Source organism: Uranotaenia lowii, chromosome 2 (genome assembly GCF_029784155.1).
Source record: "Uranotaenia lowii strain MFRU-FL chromosome 2, ASM2978415v1, whole genome shotgun sequence".
Taxonomy (NCBI): Eukaryota; Metazoa; Arthropoda; class Insecta; order Diptera; family Culicidae; genus Uranotaenia; species Uranotaenia lowii.
The window spans coordinates 266,906,668-266,930,440 of NC_073692.1; the positions used below are offsets into that span (position 1 = coordinate 266,906,668).

Below are 23,773 nucleotides of genomic sequence, written 5' to 3' on the forward strand. Positions count from 1 at the left end.
GAGTGGAGCTGAGATCCCACTTTCCCGTTTTATTGGCACCCCGGATTTCCCTACTGTGAGCACGTTCTTTCTTATGCTGTCAGATTGGAATGAATATGAACGTGCCCCAACATGTAAACAAATCGCTTAATGTTTTGGAATCACCGGTAAGTCTAACAATTTTTCATTCCTAAATTCTTGTGTTTAACATGTTTTTTTTGTTTATTTTAGCTTACATGACTATGCTTAATGCTAGGGTGGGCCTACCTAGAAGGAATAGGCAAAAAATGCAAAAAAAAGGTAGGTTTTGGTGCTATTTTGATGTGTGGTGGTATCACGGTTTGCAGCCTCCCCAAGGTATGCTTTCAGAGGCTGGTGCGGCACGATATGGTGCCCCGGCAGTGGGTTGAGGCCGCAACATTCCGCCCACCAAAATTCTTCATGAATTTTCCCGTTCGGTTGTTGGAAGCTTACTTATGTTGTGTATGGTTTGAGTTATTTCTCCGGACTGGACCCTTACTGTTGCTAACCTGGGATGACCATCCGGACTATCATGCAACTTCAGCACCCAACCTAATCTCCACTGGGTTGAAAGTAAATTTTTGGATCTGATGAGAACTAGATCCCCGGGAATAATCTCGTTCGAAGGTTTTTGCCATTTTCCTTTGATTTGGAGTTCGGGAATATATTCCCTGTGCCAACGTTCCCAGAAATGGTTCTTCAGCTCCATTATGTACCGGAATCTTAAGTCGTAGGGGACATCTGGATTGGGAAGATAATTTCCGTTTTCATTCTGCTCCTTGATGGGTCGTCCAATTAGCAAATGACCCGGTGTCAAGGCTTGAAGATCGTTTGGATCATTTGAGCATGGAGAAATTGGTCTTGAGTTCATGATTGCCTCAATTTCGATCAACAAAGTGGTAAATTCTTCGAAGGTTAAGCGCGCGTTTCCGGTCACGATGTTGAGGTGGTGTTTTGCGGTTTTTATCGCCGCTTCCCACAGGCCGCCTAGATGAGGGACTCCGGGAACGTTGAAATGCCACTGTGTGCCTCCAGCCGACAGGAAATTAGCGACTCGCTGATTGTGATCATCCGATTGGATTTTTTTGTACCATGCCCGCATTTCTCGCGATGCTCCTTGGAAATTTGTACCATTGTCGCTATAGAGATGTCCAACTGCTCCTCTACGCCCGATGAAACGCCTCAACGCTGCGAGACACGCGGTAGTTGTGAGTTTCGTAACCGCTTCGATGTGAACGGCTCTTGTTGCGTAGCATACAAATATAGCGATGTACCCTTTCGTTGATGTTGCGCCTCTGCCGCGACGATCGACCAATGTGATGGGGCCACCGTAATCGACTCCGCTGATGAAAAATGGGGGGGCCTGATTCACTCGTTCTGGTGGAAGCTGTCCCATGATTGGCTGAGTCAAACCACGCTCTGGGCTCTTTCGATAGCACGGAATGCAGCTCCAAACAGTATTGCGTGCCAAATTCCTTCCGTTTGGAACCCAAAATCGTCGCCGAGTGAACGCCAGTAGTGCTTGTGCTCCGATGTGATGATTCTTCACGTGTTCTTGATGAAACAAAACCTTCGCTAAACGACAACCTGCGGGTAGGATCCAAGGGTGTTTCGACTCGTAGATCATATCCGCCCTCGCCAACCTGCCGCCCACCCTGAGGAGTCCGCCATCCAGAAATGGTGTTAATGGCCACAGTTTACTCTTATGCGGCAAGGGTTCGCCTTGTTGAAGTGCCGTGATTTCAGCGTCGAACGCCTGATGTTGTGAATACCGGACGAGCATTCTTTCACCTGCCTCATAGTCACCCACTGATAAAGGACCTGTGTTTCGGTGTTCTCGGGGGAGTTGAATGTTGACGACGAAACGGATCATCCAGGATGTAACTCTGACCATAGTTCGATAAGATGAATACCTCGCTATGATGTCATCTAGAAGATCGCTAGCTACCATGTAGTAAGAAGCCACCTCTGCTGACCTGCGCTTCTCTTTGTCCATCGCCTCCTTCTCCTTTGGCGCAAGATGAACTTCTTGCGGCTCTCGTAAACTTTCAGGTTCCCAGTCCGGACCCGACCACCACAGATGATTTTCAGCAAGTGACACGGGAGCTGCACCTCGACTTAAGAGATCGGCTGGATTCTGATGGGTGCGTACGTGCCTCCAGTTGATTGCAGGAAGAATCTCGTTGATCTGCACCACGCGATTTGCTACGAACGTCTTCCATCTTGATGGGTCACCCGCTATCCACGCTAAAGTCGTCATCGAATCACTGAAGGCTAAGGTTTGGTTGATCTCTAGGCGAAGATTCTGCTTGACCGTCTTTATCAATTCTGCTAATAGTGCGGCAGCGCACAATTCGCTGCGAGGAATCGTTGGGCGATTGATCGGACAAACCTTTGACTTCGAGCACAGAAGGCGCGAACTGGTGTTACCATACTTGTCAATGGCGCGTAAGTAGATTACCGCCCCATATGCGAGCTCCGACGCGTCACAGAAACCGTGTAGATAGATGCGTGTGGGTTTGTCGATCGAGATGCTTCTCCTAGGCACCTTAATTCTCCAGACTTCTCGTAGATGGGTCAGGTACGTCCTCCATCGTTGGTTGAAAGAGGCCGGTAGCGGGTCTGACCAGTCACTGGCAATCTTCCATATCTCCTGCATGAAGACCTTTGCAATAGTTACGACGGGTCCGATCAATCCTAGAGGATCAAATATCTTCGCTATCGTTGAGAGCACTTGTCGTTTGGTGAATACGGCTTGGAAGGGATCACAATTCGCCACAAACACGAACAAATCACTGCGACACTGCCATTTTAGCCCAAGCGTCTTGATTGTTGGGTCGGGTTCGAGGTCTAAGGCCAACTCACTTGCTCGGTCGTTGGGTGGAACAGCTCGCAGCACTGAAAATTCATTTGAGGCCCACTTGCGAATGGGAAATCCGCCTTTCTGTAGGAGTCTAGTCAGTTGCATCCGTTTCTCGATGGCTTCCTCGACGGTGTCAGCACCGGTCAAGCAGTCGTCGACGTAGATGTCATTTTCCGATTCCTTCGCTATCGGAAACTCGTTGCCCTCATCGATGAAAAGTTGTTTAAGGGTGCGTGTTGCCAGAAAAGGTGCGCATGCTAAACCAAACGTGACTGTGTTCATCCGGTACTCAGCCACCTTTCGACCCGGCTCTTGCCAGATCATACGAATCCGATCGCTATCCTCTGGTGACACTCTAACCTGCAGATACATTTTCTCGATATCTCCGGTTAATGCAACTCGATGGGTTCGGAAATTGAGAAGAATGCAGTAAAGAGACTTCTGCACGACCGGCCCTGTCATCAGCAAGTCGTTGAGCGTCACTCCGTTGCTGGATTTCATCGACCCGTTGAAAACCACTCGAAGCTTCGTCGTAGTGCTGTCCTCCTTCAGCACGCAATGGTGAGGCAGGAATATCGTGCGTTGCTGTTTCGTAGATGGCTCTGCTCTGCTTATGTGACCCGCTATGATAAAATTGTTGATGTATTCTTCGTACATCTTCTGACGTTCTGGATCCTTGTTCAGCAGTGTTTTCAGAAGATCAAACTGCTTTAATGCCTGGTACCCGGTCTCCGCAATCTCGACTGGATCTCGCTTGAACGGGAGTTTTACGACGTACCGCCCAGTATGGTCCCTGGTGGTGTGCTGTCTGTAGTGGTCCTCACACAACCGCTCTTCCACTGAGAGGTGGCGCTGCGGCACGAGGGTTTCCAGTTCCCAGAATCGAGAGACAAGTTGGTTCACTGTTGGTTCAGGTTCTGCTTCGTCATCAGACAGAGAAGTCATGAGACACAACGAGGGCTTGTTGCTGGCAGCTTCGGTGCGGCATTCTCCTGCGACGACCCAACCTAGAACTGTCTGCTGCAACACTGGCTTGCTTGGACCCAACGAAATGCGCCCGCCTTCCAAAAGCTGATAAAACACCCCGGCACCGATGAGCAGGTCAATAGAGGCTGGTTTGTTGAAATGCTCGTCTGCCAATGGTATGCTGGTATTCAACTTCCAACTGTCGATGTCGAACTGACGATGGGGTAACTGATCGGAGATCTTGTCCAGAATGGCACACTCCAGAGTCATCTGCAGGTTGGAATGCCTAGATCCGATGTTTACGAACGCTGCTTTCCTCAATTTGGTTGACATTCCCGATATTCCCTTCAACGGTATGTCGATACGGTGTGTCTCGGGCTGTAGTTGCTCAACAAGCTTGGTGGTGACAAAGGATGCTTGAGATCCCGAATCAAGAAGAGCTCGTGCCGAAATACGTTCACCTGATGCACTAGTCACCCAGATGATAGCCGTGGCCAGAAAAACAGACGAAAACGAATCCGAAGCTACATGGTTCACCGTTCCAAATGACAGATGTACCTGCGCTGGAACCAGGCTATCATGGAGCAATGTGTGATGAGCTTCGTTGCACTTCCTGCACCTTCCGGCATCGCAAGTTGCTACACCATGCTTAACGCGCAGACAGTTGGTGCAGAGATCCATACGATGTACTGTTTGTAAGCGTTCAGCAGACGACATCGATCTGAACTTCTGACAAAACAGTAGATAGCGGGGTTTTCGTTGACATACGTTGCACTTCGCACTGGCGCCTATGCCCGTGCTGATGAAGCTTTGGCTTCGCTGCTGACTGCGATCAAATCTTCCGGACGATGGACGATGCGGAGGATTTCCCGATGGACGATGCGGAGCGTTTCGACATCCACCTTCATTAGTAAGAGGTGGATCAACCAACAATCCCGTTCCTCCCGTCGAAGGGCTGCTAAGGCTCGAGTTACATCATCCGCTGTGTCGTGCAGTCTCTGGAGCAAGAGGCCGGTTGCTACACACTACCAAAAAAATCTGTAAAATTACATCACATATGATGTAAATAAAAAGAAGCATCATATATGACGGAATATTCAGTGCTAGTTGGAAATTACACGCCAGTAAAGTTTTGCAACGTGTAAAATAAAAAATGATGTAAAATTTAGCAACGTGTAAAATAAAAATGATGTAAATTCTAAAATCACTGAATGTTGGAAGAAAAATTTTCCAATTGGAATTTGTTTTGTTTTATTCATTGTTAATATGATTCAATACTGGAATTTTCACGTCTCTTAATAAAAATAAAACTCATCTATAATTAATATGATTCATTTTATTAAGCGGCAAAATTTTTTTTAACACACATTATATTTTATTTCTTTTATTTTTTCCGCGAAGTACCGGATCCAATGTTGAACACCGTGGATCCGCTTCCAGAACCGCATCCCTGTTTTTCGGATATCTCCGGGAACCATCAACACCGATTAACTTACTCGCGCGCAGGGAAAATACTTTGGCGCACGACTTGACTTAAAGTTTTTGTCACATTTGTCTGGTCTTGTTCTTCACAGTTTATAATTTTACATGACATTATCACGTTCAGTGTATTGTAATATTTCATGTCGTGTAATTTTGAGAAATTTCCAATTCAGTGTTGTTGAGAATTTCGTGTGACCAAAAAAAAATTGTAAAATTACATCACATATGATGTAACGAAAAAGAAGCATCGCATATGATGGAATTTTCTGTGCGAGTTGAATATTACACGTCTGCAATCTTCAACAGACGTGTAAAATTTAAAAGACATGTAAAATATTAAGACGTGTAATATTTAATTCGCACTGAAAATTCCGTCGTATGTGATGCTACATTTTATTTACATCATATGTGATGTAAATTTACATCAAATAATCGCGTTCCGTGTCAAGTAATATTTGTGTCATTAGAATTCAGTGCTGTTAAGGATTCAACTGTTTTTATTTTGTAAATTTACATCAATAAATCGCGTTCCATGTCATGTAATAATAAAGGTTTTCAATTTCAGTGTCGTTAAGGATTCAGATTTTTTTTCTGTGTACTGTAAACGACGGAATTTCAATGAATCGCTGAACGTGGTGAGCGACGATAAGATCCTTTCGATCGAACCGTCTTTTTAGAGCTTCGAGAGCGCCATCATAAGCGCTATCTTCCACCCTGACATGCTTAATAACTGCTGCTGCCTTACCGATGTATACGTCTTGAGGTAGAACAGCTTCTGTGCCTTCGACAAATTCTCGTTTTTGTCGACTGCGCTGAGAAACAAATCGAAAAACGACGACCATTCACTGTATTCGCCGGTGAAAGTTGGTAGTATCCCTTTCGGCAAGTGAAGCTCCGGAGCAGTGAGCCGTACATGGGACCGGATTTGGGTTGCGCCTCCACCATCCGAGCTCTCCTGGATGAAATTCGCACCGACTGCTGGTGCTTCCGGAGCTAGTATCGATGAGTCTCGGCCTTCCTCTTCGGTTCCAAATGATTCGGCATCGTTGCTTCCGCTGTCTTCCTGCTTCGTGTCCTTCGGTTGCTCCATTGGTGCTAGAAGCTTGGAGATTCCGCCGTTCAACTTCGCTTTCGACGCGTTGAATCGCTTGATGATTGATTCCTCCTCATCCAAATGCTCCTCGATGTCGTCAACGGCAATGCATTGGTCGAGAATGTGGTTTTGAATTGCACGAAAATCCACCAAGAGGTCTTGGAGGCATTCGAGCTCCGCTTTCAGGTGCTCCAGGGCAGTTCCCTCAGGATTGAGGGCCTCGATGCGCTGCTCTGCTCGCCTGAGCCTTCCTTCGATGGCTGTCCGCTTCCTCAGAAGTGATTCCATGTTGTTCATCCTATCTACAGCGCCAAATGTTACCGAAGGGGTTGAAGAGATGATTTATTTAGGACTTCTGAGGTTTCGGAATTGTTTTTGAGATAAGCTGGTTACCTTTGCTGTTTTCACTAACTTGATTTATTTTGAACTGATGCATTACATTTCATTTTCTGGCCTTTTATATTCATTTTCGTCCAGACTCTACGTTCTAGGTCTCAGTTCGGTCGTCCAGACTCTAAAAGTGCTGGGTCTCCTTTCTTTTGAAACTATAGGGTCTGATGAGATCCCCTTTCTACCTATTCAATCTCGAAGCTTCGCGACGCTTACTTCACCGCGTGAAAAGTGAGTGGAGCTGAGATCCCACTTTCCGTTTTATTGGCACCCCGGATTTCCCTACTGTGAGCACGTTCTTTCTTATGCTGTCAGATTGGAATGAATATGAACGTGCCCCAACATGTAAACAAATCGCTTAATGTTTTGGAATCACCGGTAAGTCTAACAATTTTTCATTCCTAAATTCTTGTGTTTAACATGTTTTTTTTGTTTATTTTAGCTTACATGACTATGCTTAATGCTAGGGTGGGCCTACCTAGAAGGAATAGGCAAAAAATGCAAAAAAAGGTAGGTTTTGGTGCTATTTTGATGTGTGGTGGTATCACGAATTGCAGCCTCCCCAAGGTATGCTTTCAGAGGCTGGTGCGGCACGATATGGTGCCCCGGCAGTGGGTTGAGGCCGCAACAATAATATTGGAAAAATGTAGCACTGGATGCAAAAAAAATGCTAACTGTTGGTTGGAAAGGATGACCGGATAAAAAACCAAGATCAGTGTTGGCAAAAATACACGGTTGGACAATCGAATTCCAAACAAGAAACTAACCACAAAAACATTCGAAAATTTTACTTTTACGAATTTGATTTTACTACCAGGATGGGTACACACGTTCATCTGTTTGCCGGAAGTTCTATATGAATACTCTCGGATACGGTCAATCTTGTGAGTAAATAAGTATGTATAGTAATCCAAACAACAGTTTCGCAAGGTTCAATTTATGATAATTTAAGGAACATTGAGTATCGATGTTTGAAAGAGTCACCAATGCTTATTTCAACTTGGAAAACACATTAGATCGTCAAGAACATCCACGAGGGATTCATCCTACCCGAAAAATTAATTTACTGAGCATTATTCTTCCACTGATCGCGGCCGAGAAAAAACCTGTTGATACTTACGGTTTCGGATAGGTCCAGAACCAGAGTTGCAAGATTTCAGATAATCATTTGAAATTGATACTCACCGTGATGAGTATCAATTAAGCAGCACAATGAATTTCGTTGTGATGCTCGAAGCTTTCGATGTCAAACGAAATTCACTGAGCATCACATCTAGAAAAAAATCAGAAATCCAGAATCCCATTACAGAAATCTTCAGCTATATTCCCCACTTTTTCCCCTACTATTTTTTGACGACAGTTAAATTTGTAACGAATCTATGGAATATTTGAATGTAGCTTTTCACACTAGCGACAAGCCAAGTTGAACGACTCCAAACGCTTTGATATAAAAAAAATAAGAGCGCTTTAATGATTGGAGTTTATTGAAACTTTTTATTAACGAAAGTGTTAAAGCTCGTGGTACCTATGTTTTAAAAAGTGTCTATGTACACAACACACTACCTAATGTTGAGAACAACACTTTAATTTTATAATATTATTTGCAAATACGGCGCTTTGGTACTTAACAATTTATAACATAATTTCATAGTCAAGACGACTTAAATAAAAAAAATATAAAATTCAGTTGTTGACGTTTTGTTGGTTTTCAAAATTAAAAGCAACAACATAATATGGGATTAAAAGCAACATTTCTAATCGATTTTCTGGCTATTTGAAATCAGTAAAATATGCTTAGTAAGCTAAGCATAGAATACATTAATAGAAAAATCGATATTTGTTTTAACTCTCAAAGGCTGAAATTTTTACAAAAAAAGGTCAAAACTCAGATTTTTTTAGGTTTTTTTTTGTATTTTCTCGGCTGTTGACATACAAAAAAAAACATATGTTGAAGTGTAATATGATCACAGTCATCAAATTTCATGCGGTCCCTTCTTCAGAGCATGTTGTGTACGAGTGAAGGATATCTTAATTTGGAAATATTAATAAAGATCATGTATTCTAACAAATATGCATCTATACATTCAGAATTAAAACCTACTTTTTTCTATCAACTAAATGAAAAAATAAAAGCCGTGATGTCAGTGATAATCTGTCTTTTGTTTCAACTTTTATTTAAATCTCTTTTCAAACGATCCTTTTTTAAACGTCCTTGGTTCTTGACATCCCTTTTCTGTTCCCCACTACTCATTGGTAGTGCAATTTTCTGCCGAATTTTTGACAGTAATAGTCACTTAGATACTGTAAAAGATCCGGAACAACCGTAGAGAAAACCAATTTTCGAGACCAATATTAACATTCCCGATTTCACAAAAACCACTTCAAAATGATGTACTAGGCTGTGAATGATCAATTAACAGTCTAAACTAGCCATTTTAATAAAATTGAACAGTGTTTTTTTCCAAGGGTTTCACGAATTTCTTTTAAATGGCATTTTTAAACGTACTCAAAAATCGTTAAAAAAAATCCAGCTATGATCATTAAAGAACAATTCATTTCTGATGCATGTGTCTAAAAGCTCATAAGATAATAATAATCAAAAAATTAGAAGTAGGGCCGCTTAACAAAAGAAGCGAAGAAGCAAATTACTCCAAATGGTAGTACAATAATATTTGATCAATCTAAATATTCAATGGCACATTATTATTTCTGTCATATTCTTTTTTCTATTTAGAATTCTATAAATCTACTGGTAACGCTCCTAACAAAATAAGTGAATTTATCGGACATTAGATAGGCTGGTATGAATCATATCCTACTTTTTGGTGCAACGATCATGTTTTCTACTTCAGAAATTTCCCACAGGGAATTTCAAACATCACGCGAGTCGAGATAATATTTGAAAAAGATCTGTGAGCCGGTGAAAATAAAACCGGCTTTCCTTCTCTTGAAAAATAAAATCGTTAAAATGCATAAAAAATCATTAAAATGTATGTTTTAAAATGAAATAAAAAAGATCAACCGTTGGGATAGAAGCTACAAACCGCCGCTTTCATTTGAAAGGGAAAATTTTGATATTTCTTTATTACTTTTTATTTGGTTCATAAATGCTTTTCATATGTGGTCGATTCCAGCCGGTTGCATAAGCTGGGATGCCATGCGTTTTAATTGGAATGGTTTTTCGTTGGTAACAATCTTTTTTTAATTTTTATATTATAGAATTTAATTTGTTTGGAAGATTAAGAAACTATTTTCTTCATTCATATTAAAACTCTACATAGCTACCTATAAATTTCAACTTCGTTTTTAAGGTTGCCGCTACAAGTAAAAGCAAAGCATAGCTCGAATGCAATAAATAAAATCATAAAACTTTTTTCTGAAAATTGACAAAAAAACTTTCGGTAATTCAAAGATACTAAATTTGTAAAATTAGGCCAGGCGGATCCTTATAATTTTAATTCTGAAATCAGTGTTTTCCAGCTCAGTTGTCTTTGCGGTACTTTTTGTGTTAATATTTATAATAATCAAATATTTAGCTATTCAGATTTTGCTATATTTTTTTATAGTTTCTTCTAATATCCAGAAGATTTGAGATGTTTTTTTCTGGCAAGCACATTAAGCCATTGGGGTTTTTTTAAAAGAATTTTGAGCTTGGGCACTTCAATGTTTGCGGTTCTTTTCCATGATTGCAAAACTTTGCATCAACGTTTTTAAGAGATTTAAAAGTACATTACTGTAGGAAATACAATTTCATAACTTGCATGTCTTAAATCCCTGAATACGAGCGAGACTCATCAACATATTTGGTCATAAAAACTTTTTGCTCAATCTGTAAAACTTTCATTAAACTAAGACATAAATTTTATACTCAGATTCTTACAAGTCATGATAATACATTCTTCAGAAAGATGTTTTAAAATCAAAACTTTCATTCACAATCAACGTTAACGTTTCGCACTGAGATTCAAAAAGGAAGAACCTCACTCGATAAAATATTAACTGAACGAGATTTCGCAACTTTACTTAAGATATATATGTATATATGTAAGGTTCCCCCATCGGTAGCAAGGTCCAGCCTATGTCTGTGTGGCTTGGCCTTCGAATTGCTTCTCAGGCTTCCACGGCCGATGGTTCGTCGAGGAAAGGCATCCAACCTTCAGAGACCTACAATGGTTGGCAATCCACTCCGCTTGCAATAGTCCCTTCTGATTAACCCCAGATGCATTCCCTCTGAAATATATAATTATTTATATAATGAAAAACATCTTACCTGTCTGCAACTTATAGGATTCGAACCCAAAAGTTTTTCTTGCCGATACCGGGAATCGAACCCAGTACGCCTGGGTTACCAGACTCGCGCCAGCCTATCCACTAGACCACATCAGCGCTCCTTTCGCAACTTTACTTAAGATATGAAAAAAAAAACAAATTCTTATCATCAACCTGATTGTACTGAGCTTTTAATAGTATGTTCTCTATAAAAATGTTAAAAAAAAAGTATAACTGGCCTTTAACATTCATCAAGTATAACTGATAGTTTTTAAAAAGTCGTGGTATGTTCAGCTTTTTCTGAACTATAAAACTTGTTTCATTGTTCAAGAGCTTGCACAAATATTATTCCATGGCATCTCTGCCTTCCAAAAAGTAGTTTTTCTGCTCGTGATTCTCAGTCTGAGCAAGCGTTGACATTCAAGACTAGAACCGTTTGTGATACTCACGATGAGATTACCTAGCATCACACTGAGATTCAAAAAGGGAAAATCTCACTCAAAAAAATCTCAATCTCATGAGATTTCGCAACCTTGTCCAGAACACTCCTCCATGCTGTTCCTCGAGAACCAATTGGTTCGATTGTTTTTATTCAATTCGCTATAGACACTATAATTTCATATAGTCTGGCAAAGAGAATGACGGGAGCCAATCGAACTGTCATTCGCGGGAGCCAATCGAGCAAACTTTCTAAATATTGGAAAATCATGGTTGAAGTATTGTAATTCACTAAGCTTTTTTGGCTTTTTAGTGACATTAACAAAAGTTTTTTAGCAGAATTTGTAACCATGTGAAAGTTACTGTTCAAGATTACTAGGATTCGTCGCGGTAAATATAATTAAAGACTAATAGTTAAATGTCGAGGAAGTGCTAGTGATGCAGTGGAGAGTGAAACGGACCAGCCTTTAGACCTCAAACATCCCGGACGCAGCCCAGCAGCATAAAAGTGACAGGCAGGAGCTAGCATGCAACAGAGGGCAGCATGAGCGTGCTATAATGGAGCAGGGCCGCAGTAAGGATGAAAGGATCACGGAGCAGGATGCGAGAGAAAGGGTCAGCAACGCAGGGAGGGGCGGTCATCGGTCGGGTATGAGGGGCATTGTACTGGTCCAAAATGGCCATTTCATGGTGCAACGCGGAGAAAGAAAGGTTGAATGCCAATAGTTTTCTCTCAGCAAATAATACCATCGCTGACGCTGTTCCAAAAATTAAAGTTAAGGCGCATTAAGCCAAACAGCAGTTCGCACCGTGAAAACCGAATTTAAGTGTGCGTGAAAAACCGGCCAGGTAACCTCATAACCCCGTGGATACCTATATACCCGACCTGACGCCATTTTGCTTCCTTCCACTGTTCACCAGGACCCCGAGGTTTTAATTCGGAGTTTGCACCGCTCGTGTTCCTCCAAACTCCTCTAGAGGCCTACCAGAAGTGCCTCCGAGGAACCCTAGCAGCCCGCCGTAGCTACTTGGTAAGCTCCACCCCACCGTGCCGGAGTCTGGCGCTACGAACCCACCTAAGCCACGAGTACCTCCTTCAACAACTACGAGGAGACACGGGACATCCGACGGCGTGAGAAGGGGTAAACCAAAGACGAAGGGCCCGAAGCAGAAGAGTAAGGTAGGAGCGTTTATGCACAGTCACTTGGGGATAGTTGGAAAATTTGTCGACAAGTCGGAATAAAGGTTGGCGAGCGAAGCTCGAAATTGTATTGCTAGCGTTTTCTTGCAGTTGTTAATTTGCGAAAAGCCGACCCTGGGGCTCATTGAAGGGGGGGTCTTAGTAGTGCTGGGCAGTACACACAACGAAAAAAATCTGTAAAATCACATCACATGTGATGTAAATAAAAAGAAGCATCATATATGCCGGAGTTTTCAGTGCTAGTTGGAAATTACACGCCAGTGAAATGTTGCAACGTGTAAAATAAAAAATGATGTAAAATATGGCAACATGTAAAATAAAAATGATGTAAATTATAAAACCACTGAATATTGGAAGAAAAACTTTCCAATTGGAATCTGTTTTGTTTTATTTATCGGTATTTATGATTCAATAATGGAATTATCTCATGTCATAATAAAAATAAAACCTTTTTGTTATTAATTTAATTTATTTCATTTGGTGACAATGATTTTTTTAATCTCACAATTTGTTATATAAGTAGTCACATTCACACTTTTATTTTTTCTCGAAGACCGGATCCAAAGTTGAATAACTTGGAGCTGCTCCCAGAACCGCTTCCTGCTTCACGAAGATCTCTGGGAACTTTAATCGCGTGAAAACTGCTTAAAACAATACTTTTTGGTGCACGACTTTGACTTGACATTTTGTTTAAATTTGTCTGATCCTAATAAATTGAAATTCAATGTCCTCATCACATTCCATGTCGTGTAATTTTAAGAAATTTCTATTTCTATTACATCACATATGATGTAACAAAAACGCAGCATCACATATGATGGGATTTTCAGTGCGAGTTGAATATTCCACGTCTGTAAACTTCAAAAGACGTGTAAAATTTAATGACATGTAAAATATTAAAGACGTGTAATATTTAATTCGCACTGAAAATTCCGTCGTATGTGATGCTTCTTTTTATTTACATCATATGTGATGTAAATTTACATCAAATAATCGCGTTCCGTGTCAAGTAATATTTGTGTCATACGAATTCAGTGCTGTTAAGGATTCAACTTTTTTTAATTTGTAAATTTACATCAATAAATCGTGTTCCACGTCATGTAATGATACAGGTTTTCAATTTCAGTGTTGTTAAGGATTCAGATTTTTTTTCTGTGTAGCCGACCCTTGGTTACAAATTTTCACTACTTTTTTCACCTATACATCATAATATATTTTTAAAAGGGATTTCGGGTTCAACTGACAAACATAGCAGGTAATTTAAGAATCTGAGAAACTATTTTTTATTTTGCAACTGGAGAGAGCTATGAAGAGCTTGAACATTTTCGTAGAATGCTCGATTGGCTCCGCGCGAATGACAGTTCGATTGGCTCCCGTCATTCTCTTTGCCAGACTATATGAAATTACAGTGTCTATACCGAGGGATTGCAGTGGAGAGAGAATTCTTTGCATTTGGAATGGTAATGATCAAAATTCAACAACTGCTTAACAAATCGCAACAATTTGCAACCATTAGCACATTTTCACTCTCCCGAGCACCGGTTTCTCTCATTATAACTTAAACCCTCTAATTCTCTCTAACAAATTGCCACAAATTATAACAAATTCAATCATTGGCTGCCAAAATTGTTTGATCATTGACGATGATTCTCCGTTTATCTCAGTTCCCTGGTCTATACCCATGAGCTAGATGTACACACTACCAAAAAAATTTGTAAAATTACATCACATATGATGTAAATAAAAAGAAGCATCATATATGACGGAATATTCAGTGCTAGTTGGAAATTACACGCCAGTAAAATTTTGCAACGTGTAAAATAAAAAATGATGTAAAATTTAGCGACGTGTAAAATAAAAATGATGTAAATTATAAAATCACTGAATGTTGGATGAAAAACTTTCCAATTGGAATTTGTTTTGTTTTATTTATTGTTAATATGATTCAATACTGGAATTTTCACGTCTCTTAATAAAACTAAAACTCATCTATAATTAATATGATTCATTTTATTAAGCGGCAAAAATTTTTTTAACACACATTATATTTTATTTCTTTTATTTTTTCCGCGAAGTACCGGATCCAATGTTGAACACCGTGGATCCGCTTCCAGAACCGCATCCCTGTTTTTCGGATATCTCCGGGAACCATCAACACCGATTAACTTACTCGCGCGCGGGGAAAATACTTTGGCGCACGACTTGACTTAACAGTTTTTGTAACATTTGTCTGGTCTTGTTCTCCACAGTTTATAAATTTACATGACATTATCACGTTAAGTGTATTGTAATATTTCATGTCGTGTAATTTTGAGAAATTTCCAATTCAGTGTTGTTGAGAATTTCGTGTGACCAAAAAAAAATTGTAAAATTACATCACATATGATGTAACGAAAAAGAAGCATCGCATATGATGGAATTTTCAGTGCGAGTTGAATATTACACGTCTGCAATCTTCAACAGACGTGTAAAATTTGAAAGACATGTAAAATATTAAGACGTGTAATATTTAATTCGCACTGAAAATTCCGTCATATGTGATGCTTCTTTTTATTTACATCATATGTGATGTAAATTAACATCAAATAATCGCGTTCCGTGTCATTAGAATTCAGTGCTGTTAAGGATTCAACTGTTTTTATTTTGTAAATTTACATCAATAAATCGCGTTCCATGTCATGTAATAATAAAGGTTTTCAATTTCAGTGTCGTTAAGGATTCAGATTTTTTTTCTGTGTAGAGGTGTGGATGAACTCGGTTTGCCGTGGTATAGGTGATCGAAAAAACGTAAACATTGTGTGTATTACAGTGATGACGTCATAACATCATCGGGGCTGCAGTGCGTAATACAGTTCACTAGAAAAGTTGTCAAATTAACATGATTAAAGTACTATAATACTAATAATAATAGTTCAAATACCTCGCTGTTTCCATCGTACGCAGGATTTAGATTTGGAATAACTTCTTCCGGCCAATCAGAGTTGGTTTTCAACGGATCGCTTGTCGCCTCACAAATCATCAGTTTGGTCTGGTAGCTCTTGGTCCTTGACGTTAGTGCTGTTCTGTAGAGACTCGATTGAACTGTTGTTTCCCACCCTGGACAAGTTTGCATTTCTCTGTAGAAGTTCTTTTCTTTTCTGCTTCCGGTTCCTCACTTTAGCTCTGATGGATCGAGCAGACTCAGTTGGAGGGCAACGAATGGATGGCAAAGCTGAGAGAAAAAAACGAAAAAAAAAGAATATTGCGATAATGGCCTAAGTTAGAAATACTTACCAGATTTTATAAGAACCCTCCTTGCGTTTTCCATAAAAACATTGTCAAACTCCGTCAATTCGAAATGCTGGGAGCACACGTATATGCCGGATCCGTCCTTACGGCCACAGAACGCGAGCCATTTTTTGCGTACCGCGGGTTCCTTCGTTAACTGATGAAAACTCACTGCTCTATTTTGCTTCTTAGCGTCGACCTGCAAAATTTTGCAGGATTTTATTCAGCACTTGGTCATTTTTTCACTAAACAAAAGTTATCTAAATCAAAAAGTCTTCCGTAATTGCAACCCAAACAACTCTTATGACGTCATTGATGCGAATCAGACCGCATTGCATGCACACCAGTCTGAAGATACTGATGTATTTGTGACAGCATCAAAATATCTCCGCACCTTATGTAAAGGTGTAAAGCTCATGGGGTCTATACAGGTCTATACAATTCGCTATTGATAATAAAAGCGGTGATGATGGATAATGACAGCTTATGATGTTCACATCATCAACCTGTAAAACCAAATAACTCAATTTGGGTTCGTGTAACTCTCTAGTGTTGCCAGATATTCTGAGTGGATGGCTCAGAATATCACACAAAAATGAGAAAACTAAAAAGTAAGAATATCACACTAGTGAGTAATGTAAATAGCTATCGCTCATGTTATAAGTAGTTATTTGACGACATGACAAAGAAAGGGACGAAGCTTTTAAGACCCCAGGGTTTGAGAAATTCTAAAATGACTCCAAATTGACTCAGTCTACTACTGCAATTGGTGTTTTTATTACTCGTCGGGAAATGAACACTCTAGGCTTAACGATATCACCTACAAACTTAATATTGCTTTTATTATTCTATACCAACACTGCTGTTTTTCGGAAAATCACCAAATTTCATCCATCCAAACATTAATTTTTATTATTGCAGCTAGTAAATTTTTTGTAGTATTTTTTACCCCTAAATGTATGCAATAATCTTATGCTATTTCTTTAAAAGCATTTTTGACAGAATAAAAATGTAAAATTTAATTCGAACAAAACCAAAAATTACTGCAACTGGTGCTTTTTGCGTTATTACATCACAAAAAAAAATTAAAAACTATAAATTTTCAAACGTTTTCATTTGATTTTTATTAAAAACAAAGTTTGTTGCAACTTACCCCTTTTTCCTAGTAGGGTGTCGCATGTTTTTGTAAATTTGAAAGTAACTGGTGAAACCAATATTTTTTCTTACTACGTCAATTTGATGGCTCATAAACTTAAGAAAATTCGGAGTAAAAGCGGTATGATAATCTGTGGAAATTAAGTTTTTTGAAGCCATTGAAGTTAAAAAGTGTTGCATGACGTCCAGTTGACGGTACTATTTATGCCATGACTGATATTCGATCTCATGACCTCTGGTTAAGAATACATACGCTCTAACCTCCAAGCCAAGGCCGCTGGCGATACTGAAACTTGCTGATCTATAAAATCCATCCACTGTTAACAAACGGATAATTTAAAACAAATATAATTCAGCTTGTGGAAATGGCACGACAGCAAATTCATAAAGCGTCAAAATTAGATGTTCAAATCCAAAAATATTTCCAATTCGTAGGTGTTTTTGAGCTATCTTAGGTGCATATTCATCATTGTTTTATATTAAACATCGTTCATCCAGAAACTCTTTGTTTACCTGGTGGCTCCAGAGAGTAACTTGCTTAAAAGGCTCAGATTTAAAGTACCTACAAATTCAAACAAAAATAATAGCAAAGGTGACAGTAATAATATTGGCAAGTTTTTAATTGATTTTTAAAGGCGTGTCTGTGGTGCAGCTCCGGGAAGCATTTTTGCGGTAACATTTTGTCGGTTCACAACCAATTACCCTCTCCGACACATGAAGTGGTTAACAGTGAGTGATGACAGCCCGATAAACACCCGGGAAGAACTTGACATCTCTGGGGGAGGGGCAGGGCTGTATCAACATTTTGCATTAGTTTGATGAGGCGTGTGATGAAACACAACAAACGACTTGATGCGACTGTCACCAAATTTCCCAGGGGGAAAATGAAGGTTGGAATGCTTCTCTCGATATCAGCCTTTGTAATGTGGAGTAATGATAGTTGTATGAGCTTAAGCAAAAAATTTTGGTAGATTTGTAAAATTATTATTTTCTACTGGATCATTTTTTTTTTATATCCATAGCTTAGCATAAATATGTTCCAAAAATTTGTCAATATATAAAAAATCTAATGATATGAGAATAATACCACAGAGATGATAATACGTCGTTTTATGACATTTTCCAAACACTGCTTGGCATTATGAGCTCGATTTAGGGACCGCTATCAACATGTGGGTGGGAAAAGGGGTTGAGTTTGGCACTGCCACATGACACTACGCTCGTTTAAGCTGTCCCTCGATTTTCATTTTTTTTTTTCGTAGGATGGTTGAACAGGTTCCATAAAATGGATGAGTAGATTCCCATTTTTTTTTTCTACTTTAAAGCTACCCCGAGCAGACTTTTATGGCAAAATTATGACAAATTTTGCTATCACGCCTTGAGAGCCAAACTTGCTCTCATTTTGCTTGACATAAGGTGGTACACAGCAAAAATGAGAGCAAAGATTTCCATACTTGGTTAGCAAAGTGATACCAAATTTTGCTAAAAGTGAGACCTTAACTACACCTCATTTTTCGAGAGCTTGGAAAGCACAATGATGCCAATATAAGGCATCCCATAATTTTCAATGAAAGCAAAATTTGGCCTCAATAAACCCTCAAAAAACGAGGAATTGTTTGGTTCTCGATAAAAAAGATAAAATTGGCATCACCTTGCTTACCTTGTATGATAATTTTTGCTCTCATTTTTGCTGTTTATCATCTTATGTCAAGCAAAATGAGAGAAAATTTGACATTTAGGGCGTGATAGCAATATATGCTATAGTTTTGCAGAAAAGAATCTCAAGTTATAGTTAGTATCGTTAATTCGCAAGTAAACTAATCGCCTGAAAGTATATAAAAAAATCATAAAATTCAAAAAAAAGAAAAAGAACAGAATTTGCTAGCAATAATGTTTCTTTATGCGTCCTACAATGCGTGAGAAACAGATAATCTACCAAATTATGTTATTATTATAATTGCAGATATTAAGGCGTATTGACTACGGTCCATTACTTCAGGCGCTTAAAACATGTCCGTAAAACACTTTTTTTTGGGATTTTGGGACCAATTTTCCGTCCGTCTGCCCATTTTTCCGTCTGTACAATACAATTTGAATAAAGTTTAAAGAAGATGATAATTATTTTCAAAAGTCTCATTACATACTAAAAGGTACTCCTAGATTCAACTGAAACGATGTTGATGAAAAAAAAAATTTACATTTTGAAACTAGACCGTTACTACTATTAAATGTGGTAAGCAAATTTCTAAATGAATTACTTGAAAGCACCAAACTCTTACTATGCCAAATTTTGCCAGGGTTCCAAATTTTCTTACGCCATCACTTATCACTAAATCATTTTTTTCGGGTTTTGTAAAGTGTGCAATATAACGACACGAAAAAAAAAATTAGGAATACTGGTAAAATTAAAAGCACTTACCCTGTATTGCATTGGTTTTTTTTTTAAATTTCATTCCATCGGAATACATTTGCAAAGTGCTCAATCGCGAAACAGCTTCACGAGCAAACTTTTACGACTTATGGTTTCAAATCTAGAATTTTAAAACAATTTTTTTAAATATTCTTCAGTGTCAAAGTAAACAGGTTCAACTTGTTTGAATTCAATTATTTGGATACATAGATGGCGATAAAATTTGTTTTTTTTTGTAAGCCTGTTTAAATTTATGTTCTGCTTTTTTCCAATAAAATAAACTTTTAAAAAAATCTACCATTGAATATAGAAAACATTTTTAATCCATGGAATATATTCATCCGTTTTTCCATTTTCAAATTTCAATCATATCTTTCGTTTAGCATCTCATGATTTTATTTTGAGTGAAAACAAAAAAAAATCAGAGAAGCATTTATAAAAGTAGTATGCATACATTAGGGCGTTACATAGGCAAAGTGTTATACATGACAACAAATAAACAGAAGTATTAAAAAATTCTGTTATTTCGTTGTCATGTATAACACTTTGCCTATGTAACGCCCTGATGTATGCAAGCTACTTTTATAAATGCTTTTCTGATTTTTTTTTGTCTGTATAATCCGCAATATTAATCCACCAAGTAGAACAATCTGCTTTATCAATGTACAAATTCACTACTCGTGTATGTTTTTGAATTATTTAAAGCCATTTTGATTACCAATAAAATTGTTTCAATAAATTTTAAGCTTGCCTCAGGTATTTACCTGTTTTTCACCCACACGAGTGCACAATCTCGTATATGTATTTTTCAGAAAATATGAGACATGTCTGAAGTCTCTTCTACATTATTATAGACCTAAGACTCACTCAACCAACCAGAATAAGTTTTTACATATTGTTTCCGGATAGGTCTGATTAAAAGAGATAAGGAAAAGGGTACTTACATGGCTTGATTTCCCATTTTCGATTTAGGCATTCAACATTGTACTCCCGGATGCAGCGACCCGGGACTGACAGTTCTCCTGGAAGCAACAACTGGACGATTGGCTGAATATATTGTGAATATTGATCATTGAGCCAACCGGGAGGCCTCGCCAACAATCCGCCCGAAGGTGTCGATAAGCTTTTCATTGAGTCCATCGCTTTTGACGAGATTCCAACTTCCGGATGTAGATGCCTAAAAATTTAGAAGATGCCTTAGGTGGTGTAGCTCTAATATACACTTCTTACAAAAATATTCGGTTATGTTCTAGCCGTTGAGTGCTTTTCGATCTCAGCTGTTGAGGTCACTGAATTCATGCGGATTGACCCGTGCGCTGCTAGTTGTGTCTGCTATACCAAGACCAGCAGCGGGACCAGCAGCCAGGTTGCTCCATTTTGACTTGTCGGAGGCTGATACAGTTGCCGGAGAAAGAACAGTATAAAGCTTCCGCTGATTACGTCTACCGTGCAGAAACATTATGCAGGTTTCCTGGCGTAGAATGTTTAGTAAACAGGAGCCTTGTTGTTGTTTGTTGTTGACTAATTCTTCAAGCGCCTTTCCGGATTCGCTCGAAAAATGGTTATCGGAATCTGCCCCATCTGAAATGTTGTCATATGCGATTAGTTAATTAAGAAACTATTAATTATTTGACACAATCTTACCAGCAAAAGAAAAACATCTTTGAACACTGAGTGTAGACCGATAAATAGCAGATTGGAACCGGTAAACTCACTGAAACGGAATACAAATTTATACCGCGCAGTCGCGCACCGACTACAGTTTGTAAATATTTTGTTTACACTTGGTTCAGTAACTTCGAAGATATGTCCAATGGTATTATTTGTTAAGTGGTTTTATTTTTGAAAGTTTTGTTGGTTACTGATATTGGTTGACACATTCGAATTGCAATAAAGATTAACTTTCAAATTATATTTTATTTAACAATGAAAAGAGAAAAATGTATTAAATACAACATAGAAAATAAAACTTTGTATATTGTTCAAACATGATGATTTTTTTCTATTCTGATTAAAGCGATTTTAAGGAAGTCTTTGTGTATGTATCAAAATTATGTTGGTTATCCACTATGGGTGCACGGATTCGCCGCAGTTTCTGCCTAAGGATGTGTTCACATGCATTTTTAGATCATTAAATTGGACAAATCTCCAATGCAACGCGTACACCATACCCGGCAACTTTTTTTTTTTCAAAGAATTCAACAGCAAGCTGCCATTCTTCCAAAAGAACAGCTGGTAACTGATTGATCATTCTTATTAGGCCGGAACAAATTTAAAATCCTTCTTTTGTCACTCGGAGTTGGAACATCGCGAGAGGGGGGACAATAAAAAATAATGCGAAAAACAAATAAATCGGAATAAATTGCACGGAAACTTGTATGCAACACAATTGCATACTATATTGTTTCACAAAAATATAAATCAAATAATATTTTATCAAATAATTCAATGACATTAAGAAAACAAAAGGTGAAATAACTCCCATCTTCTTTTATTTGGTTTTTTGTCTTGTTATTTTTCAGATAATGGATTTTTTATATAAAAATTAACTTAAATTACTTCAAACTTTATTTATTTCCCCCTTCGGGTTTTTGGAAATTTCGAAAGGGGGGGGGGGGGGGGGTGCCAAAAGAAGAAATTGATATTTGTTTCAGTTCCAGTCAGTTATCCGCCAGCCTATCCGCTAGACCTCATCGGCCCTTGCGATTCTTAGAAAGTATTTATTGTAATTTATAATTATAATGCATTTCGTAATAGAGTTTCAAAAATGAATTTTACGTTCTAGTAAACATATTATTTATCACATTTAAGCGATTTTTCAAGCTGCAGACTTGTTTTCAAAAGTTAAACTATTGAATACATAAAATAAATCAGATTTGCAGATGAAAAAAAAATCTTGAATTAATAAGGAACTTTTTAAATCATACCATAAATTTCCAAATGTTACTTTATGTTGCTAGAGAATTCAATTCAATAACCAAAGCCGACTTTTATGGCAAAATTATAGAAAATTTTGCTCTCACGCCTTGCACATATTAGTTATACAAAAAATTTTTGTACTAAAAATATTTAAAAAAAAAAATTTAAATTTATTTATTTCAACAAACCCGTTTGACAGTATATAATGGAGCTTCGCTCAAAAAATTAAAAAACGACGGTTTTTGATTGATTTTTGTTAAATATTTTAAGAAGTAACTTTTTTTGTGTTTTATTTTGGAACAAAAAAGATTCTTTATTAAAATAATAGAGAATAATTTTATAAAGAAAACATTTTCCAAAATGACCAACAATTTTAAAACGCTTTTGAACATAAAATTAAATTTGGCGAGGAAAAAATATTTTCTTTATTAAATTAAAGAAACTTTCATGATGTTAAGATTTTTTCTCGGTACAATTCAGTGCCAGATGATGTTTCCAATTTAATCTCACCTTATACTAGTTAAAGATACCTTAATTTTTAATTTTAACATCTCACCAAAGTTTTGTGATTCGGGTCGAAAGATACCTGAATGATACCTAAATGTACTATCGAATGAAATTTAAATCAAATTTTGCTAACAGCTTGCTGTTGATAGCTTGTTTTGGTATCTACGTGCTATCAAGTAATACAATTTGAGACCATAATGATGCCTAATTTTACTATCATAGAAAATTTTACAGCAAATGAAGGCCTCATTGAGCTGTTAACACCTCGTTTTGATCTCAATTTGCTATCGATTTAGGCATCAAAGTCTGCTCGGGACCCACTCGAAAAAGGTCATTGGTACAGTTTTTCCTCTGATGTCTTTCTTTGTTCGCTGATGCTACTACAAGTTTATGGCAAATTTTTGTGGTAAAGGTATTATGACCATTTGACATTATTTTAAAAATTTTGTTTTAAATCTATTGATTCTCTCGGTTAAAAAATGATATTAAATGGTAATGTAAAATATAACCGACTAAAATAATCATCCACCGTATCAAAAGTAATATTCGTTTCCATCTGGTCACTAAAAAGGCTCCTGTTTAAAATTCTTCGCTAGTTCCATATTCAAAACGAGTGAAAATGTGCGTTACAAATGTAATTCCAAAATATTATAGGCCCAGAAACAAATTCAGCCTGTTTGATGTTGAATTCAATTCGATTTGTTTCCCAAGGAAGAGAAACTTAAAACAATATCAACAGTGTGTGTTTTGCAACAGCGTAAACATTCACGTCTCTGAGCCAAGTCAAGTCGAAGCATCGGAATAAAAAAAATC

General features: G+C 38.2%; 2 protein-coding genes across 2 annotated transcripts in view; both read right to left on the minus strand.

The window, feature by feature from the left end:
- Positions 1-23,773, minus strand: part of LOC129742615 (small conductance calcium-activated potassium channel protein-like) — a 466,288-nt gene that overhangs the window by 103,212 nt on the left and 339,303 nt on the right. The window lies entirely within an intron of this gene.
- On the minus strand, positions 419-4,546 carry LOC129742616 (uncharacterized). The gene has a single exon (XM_055734543.1). The coding sequence runs from the start codon at positions 4,544-4,546 to the stop codon at positions 419-421; it is 4,128 nt and encodes a 1,375-aa protein (XP_055590518.1).

Excerpts from the sequence above, each read along its gene's own strand:
- LOC129742616 (XM_055734543.1), bottom strand. The coding sequence starts at position 4,546 with ATGTCGTCTGCTGAACGCTTACAAACAGTACATCGTATGGATCTCTGC.